Source organism: Haliotis asinina, chromosome 3 (assembly GCF_037392515.1).
Source record: "Haliotis asinina isolate JCU_RB_2024 chromosome 3, JCU_Hal_asi_v2, whole genome shotgun sequence".
Taxonomy (NCBI): domain Eukaryota; kingdom Metazoa; phylum Mollusca; class Gastropoda; order Lepetellida; family Haliotidae; genus Haliotis; species Haliotis asinina.
In genome coordinates, this window is record NC_090282.1 from 33,010,174 (window position 1) to 33,023,300 (window position 13,127).

The 13,127-nt window shown below is 39.6% G+C and overlaps 1 protein-coding gene across 1 annotated transcript; it reads left to right on the top strand.

Annotated features, from left to right (window-relative positions):
* The first annotated feature begins 1,114 nt into the window (after window positions 1-1,114).
* On the top strand, window positions 1,115-11,309 carry LOC137277839 (kelch-like protein 20). The gene is made up of 7 exons (XM_067809802.1): window positions 1,115-1,217; window positions 2,418-2,854; window positions 6,716-7,224; window positions 7,569-7,797; window positions 8,603-8,743; window positions 9,131-9,323; window positions 9,734-11,309. The coding sequence occupies exons 2-7, from the start codon at window positions 2,455-2,457 to the stop codon at window positions 9,954-9,956; spliced, it is 1,695 nt and encodes a 564-aa protein (XP_067665903.1). The 5' UTR covers window positions 1,115-1,217; window positions 2,418-2,454; the 3' UTR covers window positions 9,957-11,309.
* The last annotated feature ends 1,818 nt before the right edge of the window (window positions 11,310-13,127 follow it).

Consider the following 13,127-nt stretch of genomic DNA (forward strand, 5'->3'; position numbering starts at 1 on the left):
GCAAACAAATCAAACACCTTGAAGTTTACTCATCTGCCAGTGGTATAAAAAAACGTTAGGACTGAAAAGTAACGAAGTCAATGTACGACTTTATATTTTGAGTTGTAAACCTAATTAGTTCCTTATCACGTTTGTATGCATTTTGAAAGTTAAAAAAAACACCCCACACGGTCTGCTTATACTTACAGTGAATTTGCTGCTTGGTTTCATAATTAAACCGTTGGTGAGAAACATTATTCATTCCGCATCAGTGTCCCTTCAATGATCGGATATCTGAATGTGCACATAGTTGAAGGGGGCAAATTAATGGATGTCAACGTCTGTCATTTGAGGAACAGGATGTTTCGGACTATAGTTTTTTTCCTTCACCCACATATTTACCTATATATCTGCATTGCTTCAAAATGTCACTAAGAAAATCCTAATGAATGTTAACTGAATGAGTGTTGAGTAAATAACTACTGAAAAACCACTTCTAACTCGATATGTCAATTACAGTTCTGATTCTTCTTTGCCAGTGGTAGATAGAAATGCCTTTTTGGTTGTGAAATGTAAATTGCCGAAAGCACATGTGCTCTGTCAAATAAGCAGATCTGTGTTCTTGGATGATCGAAACTTACAGACATCCTTTAACATTCCAGTGAGTCAGTGAGTGAGTGAATTTAGTTTTTCACCACACTCAGCAATATTCCAGCTATATGTAAATAATAGAGTCTGAAACAGACAATCCAGTGATCAACAGCATGAGCACTGATATACGCATTTGGGAACTGATGACATGTGTCACCCAGTGTGAGTCTGACAAGCCATTCCCATTAGCCACCTCTTAGGACAAGGGTTGCTTAAGGCCAATATTCTAACCTGAACATTCCACAGGATTCCTAACAACAACAACAACAACAATAACAACAACAACAATGCAACAACAACAACAACAACATTAGTAATTTTCTGTCGTATTATACAGACATTTCTTATGAGATGCTACGCTTGTATCCAAAAGTGTTCTCTTGAAGGACATTGAGAAGATACCCCGTTAACTGCCTGTCTGGTTTTCGCCCCATTACACGGGCCGTTTTTATATACACCATTTAGGAGCTGAGCCGTTTTAGACATAACGAAAAGTAGCGACTTCACGAAAACATAGTGCTCAATACTTCGACGGAGTAATTGGTATCGTGATCGGAGGAAACTACTGTACCGTGTGTGTTTTGGCAGTAAGTGTTTTATTTTATACATTTGTTGTTTGCCTGACTGTGTCAAGGCGCTTTGTATTGGCAAGAAACCCCAGGCAAACTCAAGTGACAGATTGTTATGTTCATGTCATGTGTCATAATTCAATATCATCACGACATCATGCAATCATACAAGTGCTATCTCTACATCTGGCGACATTGTCACGTTGGCTCCAGTTGTCATGGTTATTTTTGTGCCTTTGTGACTGGTAGCGAGGAAGAAAAATATGATTTCTGCAAGTGACTGATCCTGTACTAGGCAATATAGTTAAGTATGTCACTATTTGTCACGTTTGGTATGTTAACGTTAATGGATCTCTTACACATTATATATTGTTTGGTGAAGAACATGAAACATCATTATTGGAACCGAAGGAGTGTGATTTCCATGAATTAATCACAAGTGGTACCAGCACAGACATTGTTACTGTTAAGTGTTTCCTGATACCTGAATCGTGTTCAGACATTTTAGTGAAGTTCATGTTCTGTTAAAGACTGTGTCGTGTAAGTGGAAAGTATCCAAGTTAACTTATCCAAGATATGACACAAACCGCAAAACTGTACCCAAATGAGGAATGTGCAGGGACTAAGTTAGACAACTGGTGTTTGACTAGCTTCATTGTTCCATTGTCAAATAAAGAGGTTTTTGTTTCCCAGACTATGAGTTGACACAATATTTTCTTCTGTCTTTGGTCTGCTAAGTGCTACGTAAGGGATACTAACTTTATTAACATTTTCATGCTTAGAATAACAGTTATATTGACCTCAAACGGAGGTTTGGACGAAGAAGATTTTCACAAGAAAGTCAAATGAATGATTAGCATATTATTTTTTATCAGTAAAGTGTTGTTGTAATGATTTAATATGCCTTACTTACAGTTTATAACACACATATGCCAACAGGTTGTCTGCTGTTTAGGAAACCGTTGGCAGGATATACACTGTGTTATCACTAGTTTACAGTCAAGAGTGATGATACGTTACTGTAAACATGGGTAAGGAGCAGCAGGAATATTCAGTAAAGTCTCCAGAAAATGTATATGAATTCAGATGTGGATTATGTTTGGAAGTAAAGTTTTGAAATATGAAATAAATGCATGTGTAAGGTGCCCACTGAAAGCCATTTCCTCATGTGCTGTTATGTTGCCTTCTGCATGAGAATCACTCACTCACTGATTGCAGGGTGTCCCGTCATCGCCCCCTGCTTGGCTAGCCCGGCATGATCGAGTCTCGCAGCTGCTGCGTGCCAACACATGCCAAAAATGCTTTCGATGTTATGCAAGACCTGCGGCGGCAGCAGCAACTCTGCGATGTCATCCTGTGCGTGGATGGCGCCAAGTTCCATGCCCACAAAGTGGTCCTAGCGGGCTGCAGCCCGTACCTGCGGGCAATGTTCACCAATGGGATGCTGGAGACAGACAGGGACTGTGTACAGATACATGGCGTGGAGCCGCCCACCATGGAGATGCTGCTGGACTTCATGTACACAAGTAACATTGAGATTAATGTGGAAAACGTACAGAGCGTTCTTCAAGGTGCCAGTCTCTTGGGACTACATTCTCTCAGGACAATCTGCTCACATTTCCTGCAGACCCAGTTGGTGGCATCCAACTGCTTGGGTAAGTTCAACATGTTTGGGTGGGTGGATGAAGTCTATTACGGAAGGAGTGTGCAGATATATATATAGTCTGGTTCATAATTATTGAGAATTTTTCTTCTTACTTTGAGCTATCCTAACACCTCAACTGATTCACTGATACTTAAAACTAAGTAATGGTATAAGGGAGGTAACTCATCTTGGCCTACTGAGTATAGTACAATTAGAGTTACCTCCCCTGAATTTGTAGCAGACGTCATTTTCCTCAGCACTGTCAACAATGTCTGCTGAAGATAAAAGAAGGTTGATTTTTGAGTTGTGTAATCAAGGAATTGATGATGTAAATACATTGGCAGAGAGAACAGGAACTCCTCTTTCTACTGTGTATAGGATTAGGAAGAATTTTAAAGAGGGAAAGGATTTGGGGCACCAGAAAGGAGCAGGGAGACCCAGAAAATTGGACTTCTCAGATCGCGTCCGGCTGGGAATTTTAGCGTCTAAAAAGCAAAGGGCAAGCATCTCCAACATCAGGTATGAAATGATAGAAAGGGGGTCAACAGTTATATCAAAATCTACAGTTAGAAGAAATTTGATTGATCTTGGATGGGAGAAAAAGACTGGAATTCCTTCTCCTCTCATGAAACAAGAACATAAAGACAGGCGTGTTGAGTGGTGTTTGGCACATGAAAACTTTGACTGGGAAAATGTGATTTTTACTGATGAAAGCTCAATATGGGTATATCCCAATAATGTGAAAATATGGACAAAGTCTGCGTCAGCACCGTTGTATCGACGACCTAAATACAGCCCAAAGTTTCATGTATGGGGAGGGATATCCTTATTAGGAACGACCCCGCTGTGTGTGTTTGAGGGAAATCTGACAAGTCAACGCTACACTAACATATTAGATAATTTTCTCCTTCCAAGTGCACATGTGTTTTATGGAAATGACTGGATTTTGCAGCAAGATAATGATCCTAAACACACCGCAAAACATGCCAAGCAGTCGTTTCAGGAGAAAAATGTGACTGCATTACCATTTCCTGCATATAGTCCTGACTTAAATCCCATTGAGAACATTTAGGGGATGATGAAGGAATGTGTGAATCAAAAGGGGTTGACAAAAATTGAAGACATGAAGAGAGAAGTGGTCCGATACCGGGACAGCATAACTCACGAGACACTAACCTCTCTGATAGGAAGTATGCCTACCCGTCTTAGACTGTGCCGTGAAGCTCAAGGAGACTTGATAAAATATTAAATTGTTACCTACACAACATGAAAAGGTCAGTTCACTTTCACAATACATTCAATTTTATCTGATTTGTTCTCGTTTAATAATATGAAATGCTTTAGCTATTCTCAATAATTTTGAACCATACTGTATATGTGGATGGATGAACAGGGGTTCAGTTTTTTTCTTAAAAGCCACTTGCCACTGGGCAAGTGACTTAAAGAAAGTAACTTGTCCTGACTAATTTTCCACTTGCCCTGGTTTTTATGACATAATCATGATGATGTAGGTATGAAAGAATAAATCAAAGTGGTAGTTGATTTTTAAAACCCTGATGAAGCCTAGTACAGAAGGATTGTGAGGATGTATTTAACTTTTTCTGTATTCTAGGATGGAAATAGCTGTACCACATAACCATGACTCTATGGGAAGTACACTGTCTAAAAGTAAAAATATGTTAAACTGAATTGAAATATGATTTACCATGTCCTGATATTAAGAATAGTTGCTCCACTTATCCCTAGGAGAGTTGGGTATGGCTGGTGGTTAGAGCATTCGCTCATCATGCTAAAGTCCTGGGTTCGATTTCCTACATGGTTATACCGTGAAGTCAATGTCTGGTTCCCCTGCCATCATATTGCAGGAATAGTACTAAAAGCATTATAAAAGCCAACTCACTCACTCACTCACTCACTCACTCACTCACTCACTCACTCACTCACTCACTCACTCACTCACTCACTCACTCACTCACTCACTCACTCACTCACTCACTCACTCACTCACTCACTCACTCACTCACTCACTCACTCACTCAAAGTTATCCCTGATTGTGGCATCCAGGGCAGACTGACTCATCATGTCAACATGGTCGTAGTGGCTACACCCAATATTACTTTATACTTTCACACATTGTAGTTTTCGATGCAGTACCAACATGATTTCTGAGTACCAGACTACAGTTCTGTTGGGATTTGGTTGAAGTCTTACAATAAATGATTACTTTATAACCAACAAGCAGTCATCAAAAGTAATTGGTTAGAGTCGTTTTTCTGATTTTCCTATTCAGGTTGTTATTCAGTCCCTCCTGGATTCTGCGATTCCACTGTTGCAGAAAAAATTGCGAAATTTACCTTGCCATGTAGAAAAACGTCTGGTCCGCGGAAAACGCATTTGCATGCAGAATCCATGCAGAATTTGCCTCTTTTGCTCATTTTAATAACTGCATGAAAACTGACTGTCAGCCGAATCGAAAAATAGAACTAATGCCAAAAGTAGGGTTGGTTACACATAAAAAGGACGGACATATGTATTGTGACATTTCAAAATAATCATGATTAAAGATACTTCATTAATAAACAAAGTTTTAGGCATTTTTTAAATAATATAAGATGAATTTGACACTGCAATTACATTCCCAAAATTGATCATTATGGAATTATTTCAGATTTCTTTTTGGTATAAAAATGTCTGCATGTAACCAAAAGTTACAATTGAGAGGAGAGAAATAACTTTCAGCAAGTGTTTAATTCTCAAACACAGAAAAAGGTGTGGGTGCTTTGTCACTCAAGATGTCATGTGTACTGTCGATATAACTTTATATCTGTGATTAAGAATTAAACTATGAAGGTCTGTATAATGTTTTGGTTGTTTTTTCTAAATGTTTAAGCCGCAGAATGTTTTGCAGAATATTGAAAAGTAGGGTGCAGAATTTGCTTAAATTTGCTGCGGAATTCTGAAAGAATTGTAGCGGAACCCAGGAGGGACTGGTTATTGCAGATGAGTATAACATGATGCAACATGATTTAATAAAGTGAAGACTAATATATTTAAGAATTAAACATGTTTTCAGGTCCTGACAACTCTGAAGCTATATTCCCTTCTCAAGTTTTTTCAAAGACTAGAACAGTAGTTCCAAAACCGTTTGTGGTAGCCTATGAGGAAATGTGATTGAATGCTTGGTCAGTTGTTCACTGCAACCAATCGTCTGTTATTTCAGTTAATTGGAACACCACTAGATTACTGTATGGGGAGAAAGGGTAGAAAACTGTAATAGTTCAGTGTTCCATAATGAATTGAGTCCCTTAGCTCTTGCAGGAGCAGCAGATTATCGGTTCAGATTTCTCAGGATATGAGGTTTTCATAATTTTAAACAGTCTTTGTTACTCTACCCTTTCACATTGGACTGATCTGATACTCCATGGTGAAACTGAAATAGTGTTAAAGGTTTTGTTCAGTTGCCATTGTACAAAGTAACCTTCGATCAGTTGCACGTCTATGTTTAGGTATGTCAGTATGATCTTAATCCTAGGATGGCTTAATTCAGCGGCACCTATGTTTAACTTTAATCCTTCATCACATGCCTCCTGTAGCACTCCGGAAGATCTGATTAGAATTTGGCAACCCCTGGTTTTTGTTAGAGGTGGCTAATGTTATTGAATGAGCATACTCGTTGACACATTTCATCATATCCCAGTTGCGTCGATCATTGCTCATGCTGTTGATCACTGGATTGTCTGGTCCTGATTTACTGACTGCCACCATTTAGCTGGCATACAGCTGAGTGTGACATTAAACAACAAATAAACAATAAACAAACACAAACTGTAACAGAATTCAGCTACTTACATCAGCTCTCCATGTTTGCAGGTATCCAACACTTTGCAGACATGTACACATGTACAGAGCTGGAAGCAATTGCAAGACAGTTCATCTATCAGAACTTTCTTGAGGTCGTGCGAACAGAAGAGTTTTTCGATCTTGCTGAAGAGAGGCTTCTCCAGTTGTTGAAAAGTGATAAACTTCAGGTGATGGCTGAGAGCCAGGTATTTGAGGCAGCATCAGCATGGTTGCAGTGGGACCCCGTGTGTCGTCTTGACAAAGCATGCACTGTTCTCCAGCACATCCGATTAGCGTTGCTGGAGTTGCCATACTTGGAAAACGTTGTGTTGAAATCCGAGTTTTTTCGTACATGTCCAAAGTGCCAGTTGTTCATCAGCAAAGCAATTCGAACAAAACAGGACATGACTGCCATGCAACTTGTGACCCCACGAGCCCAGCCCCCGTGTATATATGTGGTGGGGGGCAGGAACAGTTCGGACTGTCAGCTGAAGAGTGTGGAGAGATATGACTTTCTGACTGATCAGTGGATGTCCATGGTAGGAGCAACACTTGGCCGGAGAAGTGTCACACGAATACTGTCAACTTGTTGTGTGACAACAACTTATTTGTTGTGTTTTTACCATGTTAATGATGATCATTTGTTTTGAAGAAAGGGGAAAGAATGAACATAATGCACAGAAATGTTGTAAATACTTTTTGCATCATAAAGAGATGGCATATTTTCCACAAATCCACAAATTTAAATGCAAAGTAATCGATCCTGGACCCTGTTCTGAACCTACTGTGTCTGGACTAGATTTTGCTTTTTCCAAATTAAAACAGATAATTTTATTGATCATACTCACAATGCTTTCCCTGACTAATTCTCTGCATATTCCAGCCAAGTATGAACATCGCCCGGACAGCGGTAGGGGCCACCAGCTTGGATGGCATGCTGTTTGCGGTAGGTGGCGAGTGTGCGCTGGTCGACACTCAGGAGGACACTCTCTACCTCCGCTGTGTGGAGTGTTATGATCCAGTCATGAAACAGTGGATACCAAAGACAGAGATGAAGGTTGCAAGGTCATTTGTGGCAGTAGCTGCAGTGGCAGGGGTCTTGTATGCTATAGGTAAGTTGTCACACACTGCTATGGGTATATATAGGGGCTGGGAGTAGCCTAGTGGTTAATATGGTCGCTCGTCACACTGAAGATCCGGGTTGAATTACCCACATGGGTACAGTGTGTGGAGCCAATTTCTGATTTTCATTGCCGTGATTTTGCTGGAATGTTTCTAAAACCTACGTAAGACAAAACTCACTCACTCACTCACTTTTATGGGTATATTGGTGACATGTTGTCTCACAGAAAGGGAGCACTTTTGCCAAAGTCAAACATGATGTAAGTATTCAATATGCAGACTTCTAGCGCTTGGATCCACCAGAAATTTGTGTTTGTGATGTACCCTGATTATTATTTTTCACTAGACTAGGTGAATGGTGTCACTGAAATAATAAATGTCTGAGACCTGCATTGCTTTGGTATTTCACCACTGTGATATACTGTAGTACTGGGTGGTTTTAACATAGCCTATCTTTCACTCCCTCTGGTGGAGGTAAAGTAGCACAGTTACGATGTCTTAGATTTGAAGTGAAGGGACCACAATATCTTGTGATTGTGTGGATTGGATGTCCTTGTGCAAGGGCAGCATGTGACTCATGCTATCAACCACAAGTCTTGATAGTTAGTAACTAACTTTTTACTTGACTTTTTCAAGTTTAGGACGTTTTCTTTAGAGAATAGTAGTATGTAGTGTGTGTAGTGTGGGGTAAAAGGTGGTTTATGAAATAAAGCTAAAGCGACCTTCACTTAAGTTTGACAACACATGTTACAACATGTGGAAGCTGAACTAACCAAGATGGTGACACTATTCAAGGGGGTGAGGACCGATCATGCAGCTATAGCATCATGGAGAGATACGATCCCAAGACAGAGATGTGGTGTTTTGCTCCCAGTATGAAGAGGAAGCGGGCAGGCTCCGGGGTTTCTGTGTGTGATGGAAAGATCTACGTAGCTGGTAAGATAATGATCCGAACATCTTTATCCATTCACTACCATATTTTGTAAGTTATATTACCTGGTCCACTTGTCTTATCAGTGGGGTTGTTGGGTAGTCTAGTGGTTAAAGCATTCGCTTAGCACTCCGAAGAGTTTGATTCCCCACTTGAGCACAATGTGGGATATTGCTGGAATTAGTTAACAGCGGTGCAAAACCTTGCTGACACACTCCCTTAGGAGAAGTATAGAAAGAAGGTAAAATGAATCATATCTGAACGGTTGGTTGAATCTCAAATTTGTAGGTCATTTGACACCAGTCTTGAGCTGTAGTGTTCAGGGCTGAAACACAGTGCACACACATGCACATACACTTACTTACACAGAACAGTTGTTCATGTGGCTTCAGGTGGCTATGACAAGACATTGCACATGGACAGAGCCAGCGTGGAGTGTTTTGACCCAGATACTCAGGAGTGGACGTTCGCAGCAGAGATGGAGAAGGCACGGTCAGGGCTGTCGCTGGTCACTGTTGACCACTTCATCTATGCATTTGGGGGTCGCTTCAGACACACTGACCAGTACTTTGATCTCGTTGAGAGGTAGGAATTATCCCTCCATCTGCCTGCTTTGTTTTCACGATGACTTGAAGTTCCAGATTTATGCTGAATTTATAGCACAAAATATATGACCCTTGTTTATTACTGCTCACGCTGTTGGGGCATGTTTGTAACGTCATGGGTCTGATCCATGAAATGTTTGTAGTATTATTTGTAACCTTGTGATAAAGTATCGATAGGTCATAAAGTTATGAATGCTATGCGGATTGGGGACCCTGATAGAATACAGTGGTTAATGCTGTTTAATGGTGCCTCAAATACTCCTTCGCCCTATTTGGACCATGTCTATATTTTACTTCCATTGACAATTACTACAAACGTACAAATGTTAAAACTTCTTGTGCATGGATATATTTTTCAGCCGTAGTCATTATGCATGTTTGATTGCACAGATTCAACACTCTTACCCGCCAGTGGACAACCATCACTCCAATGAACACCCCCCGAGCTTGGCCAGGCATCTCTGTGTTCGATGGAAAGATCTATGTCGTTGGGGGCTTTGACGGCCAGAGTCGTCTAAGGAGTGCGGAAGTGTATGACCCAGATGCTGATCAGTGGTCATTACTCAGCAACATGCTTGTCAGTCGAGCAGGTTGTGGTGCAGGTGTTGTGTGAGATTTCTTCAGCGTTATCAATCCTTGAATGTTATTTATATTTAGTTATCAGTCAAATGGTACTGGGTGGAGAGGATTTGTTTCGTTTTTTGTCGAAGCCCATATGTGAATCTATATGTGTTCTTTCTGCAGTTTCTACTTGACTTCCCTCAGACCTGGAGTTTACAACATCCATGATCTTACCATGCTTACATACTATTCTGAGAGTTATTTTGTTCAGTGTTAAGTTTCTGGGTGAAACATTTTATTATGCATGATGTACACATATGCCAGATATAAATGTATGTCAGGAACACAAGGGGAGCTGTTGAGTTCACTGTTCTTCCTGTGGGCAGTGTGCCCTGTTTGAGATCTCATGATTCGTGCTAATGACATTAGCATATTTACATAATCATTTTGAGTAATGATTACAGCATGGACTTAAACTGAAGATGTGTTGTGTGAACAATCTCTGATTCCTCATTAAAATAAGATCTCTTGCTTTCATTCAAAACCTCTATGTGAAGAATAACTTCTCAAAAGGAATGATGTGTTAACTGGAGAACTTCTTGAAAGGAATTTCTGCAGTGAACTTTCTTATCAGCAATCAGTTTTGATGGTTTTAAATCGGCCTTCTCAAGGCAACTACAGTTTGTGAACAACTTGCCACCAACACCAATTTCTGAGTTGTCAAACTTGTTTAGAAATAAGATCGGTCTCTATTCTCACCTATTTTGGTGTTGTCAAACTCGAGCCTGACATCTGAAATGTTCTTAACTCGTGTTGTTCAGAAACAACCAATCGCAGTCAACGAGATTGTCATGTGAACTGGACCGATAGAGACATGGCGCTCAAATGACATGAAAGTTTGACAACATGTGTTTGATGAGTGAAAGAGTGAGTTTTACAACTTGTGTTGTTAGACTTAAGTTTGCTGCGTGAAGTCCACTTAAGTTCTTTGTAAAAACATTCAGACAAAGTATATCAAAATTTTGCACCCAAAGTACGCTTTAACCAGTCGTATCAGTGCCATAAGGTAGTGCATTGAAGTTATGTTTGTGGCCTGTGGGTCTTCTTTTTGTACCACATTACTGAATTGAGGCAGTAAGGATGTCAAGCCATGTCATTCTAGAAAGCTGACATCTGAGGTCAGAGGAAGTGTCTGATCTTCATGCAGAGAGGTAGCATTACGTAAAACATGATTAGAGATGATGTACAACGTATTACAATATTTTACATGAGAGGTTTTTATTCATTGTCTCTCTGCATATTTCTCTACCACATTTTATGCCTACATAGCTTACAGTGCAGAGATTGAAGAAACCATTCATCTTCACTTGTTAATATGCCAAAGACGCAGTTTCGTATGCCAAAAGTGAAATATATAAGAATCTTTGAGTGAAGGTCAAGCAACTCGAGCATACTCAAGCTAAACATTATAACCTTGTGTATTCCCATTATAATCTGAAATCATTAATCATATGTAGATCTCATTCAACTATACTATATTCTGTTCTCTGATTGGTGTGGATTCTGATATTGTCAGCTGCTTTTAAACTCTGGATAAGAAAGGTGATATGAACTTGACAATCATCAGTTGGCAAAGGTGATATGAACTTGACAATGATAAGTTGGCAATCTTTCACTGATAAAGCTGCTTGTTTACAAACTGAAACATTTCCATGAATCATGTATACTGTACAGCAAAAGAAATGCAAGTATCGAAAAAATTTGAAAGTAAGTGTTCATGTGTATGTTATAAAAACTTGACAAAAGAACCCTCAAAGTTGCATTTCTTTTGCTGTCCAGTATATGTCCAAAATCTTGTTCAATAGAGTTGTTTCTTAGTTATCATTGTTTGTATTTTGGAGTATGTCACGGCATGTTTTCATTCCCTTACCTTAATTCGAGCTTTAGCTGGTGTTTAAAGCTATAAGACACTCCCCAAACATATGGTGTAAACACTTCAGAGTGGATTGGGGTAGTATGATGTGTGATGACTGACAGTGTCATGTCACTCAACTCACATGCTTACAGTGTCAGTCACTGGTTTCACCCTTTGCTGTGATATAGCTGTAAATATATAGGGGTGTAAACGATTATTTATTCACCAGTACTAAACTGATTTTGTAAGCAGTTGGTGCATATTTGTGTTGGTTCTTGCAAGCAAGCTAGTCAATGGTATGTCTTTGAGAACAGAGAAAGTGAGGAGTGCACATATTTAAGCTTAGGATTTAGCAGGTTTTCAAACCTGGGACTTAATATTTCATGGGTTTAAACATGGGATATTTACAAATACCGGTACTTCTTACCATCCCATTTAGTTCAGTTTTGTGAATCTTTTCAGAAGTATACTGAACAACAACAGGTTTCACAAAATGAAATTTCATAAAAGTAAATGTTCATGTGTCTATCTTCTATTTAAAAACTTGTCAAAAAAAAAGAGAGTTCAGAATACAATGAAACAGTTATAAACCACTTAAATACCAAAACATGAAATACGATTGGTGAGACTTGCCTGTGCTATGAAAAAAAGAAGCTGCCCACAGAATTCATTTTAGGTTTTGTAGTTCAATCTCAATGGCAGTAAAATCCTGTTTTTAAACCCACAAGTTGTAAATATCATGGGGCTTAAATTATTGCACTCCTGGTATGAATGAGACAAAATCTGGGTTCTAGATTGTGATTTGATTAACGAGAGGTACCAAGTAAGTAATTTTTTTTGCACTGTAATTATACTTGTTTGATGTTCCACAGTGTTGTTTTCTTACCATCTCCTTACTGCTCTGGGGCCGATGGGGTGGCCTTATAGTTAAAGTGTTTGCTCATCATGCCGAAGTCTTGGGTTTGATTCCTCAGATGGGTACGACGTATGAAGCCCATTTCTGGTGTCCCCTGCCGTGAAATTGCTGGAATATTGCTTAAAGCGGCCTAAATCATACTCACTTGCTGACACACTCACCTACTGCTCTGTTTCATCATGTACATTTGATTCATGAATTGTATTGCTGTGTAATAACTTGCTGTATGTGCTGATGTTAGTTATGGTAACAAGGTTGTGCATGTTCATACCTCAGCAGCCCTGTTCTGTCACGACACATGGTGTCTGGGTGTTGGCAACAGAAATTCTGCGTTCAGGCTGTGCATTTAAGTATTATCAACTAACATTATGCATTCATGTACTGCATTCAGT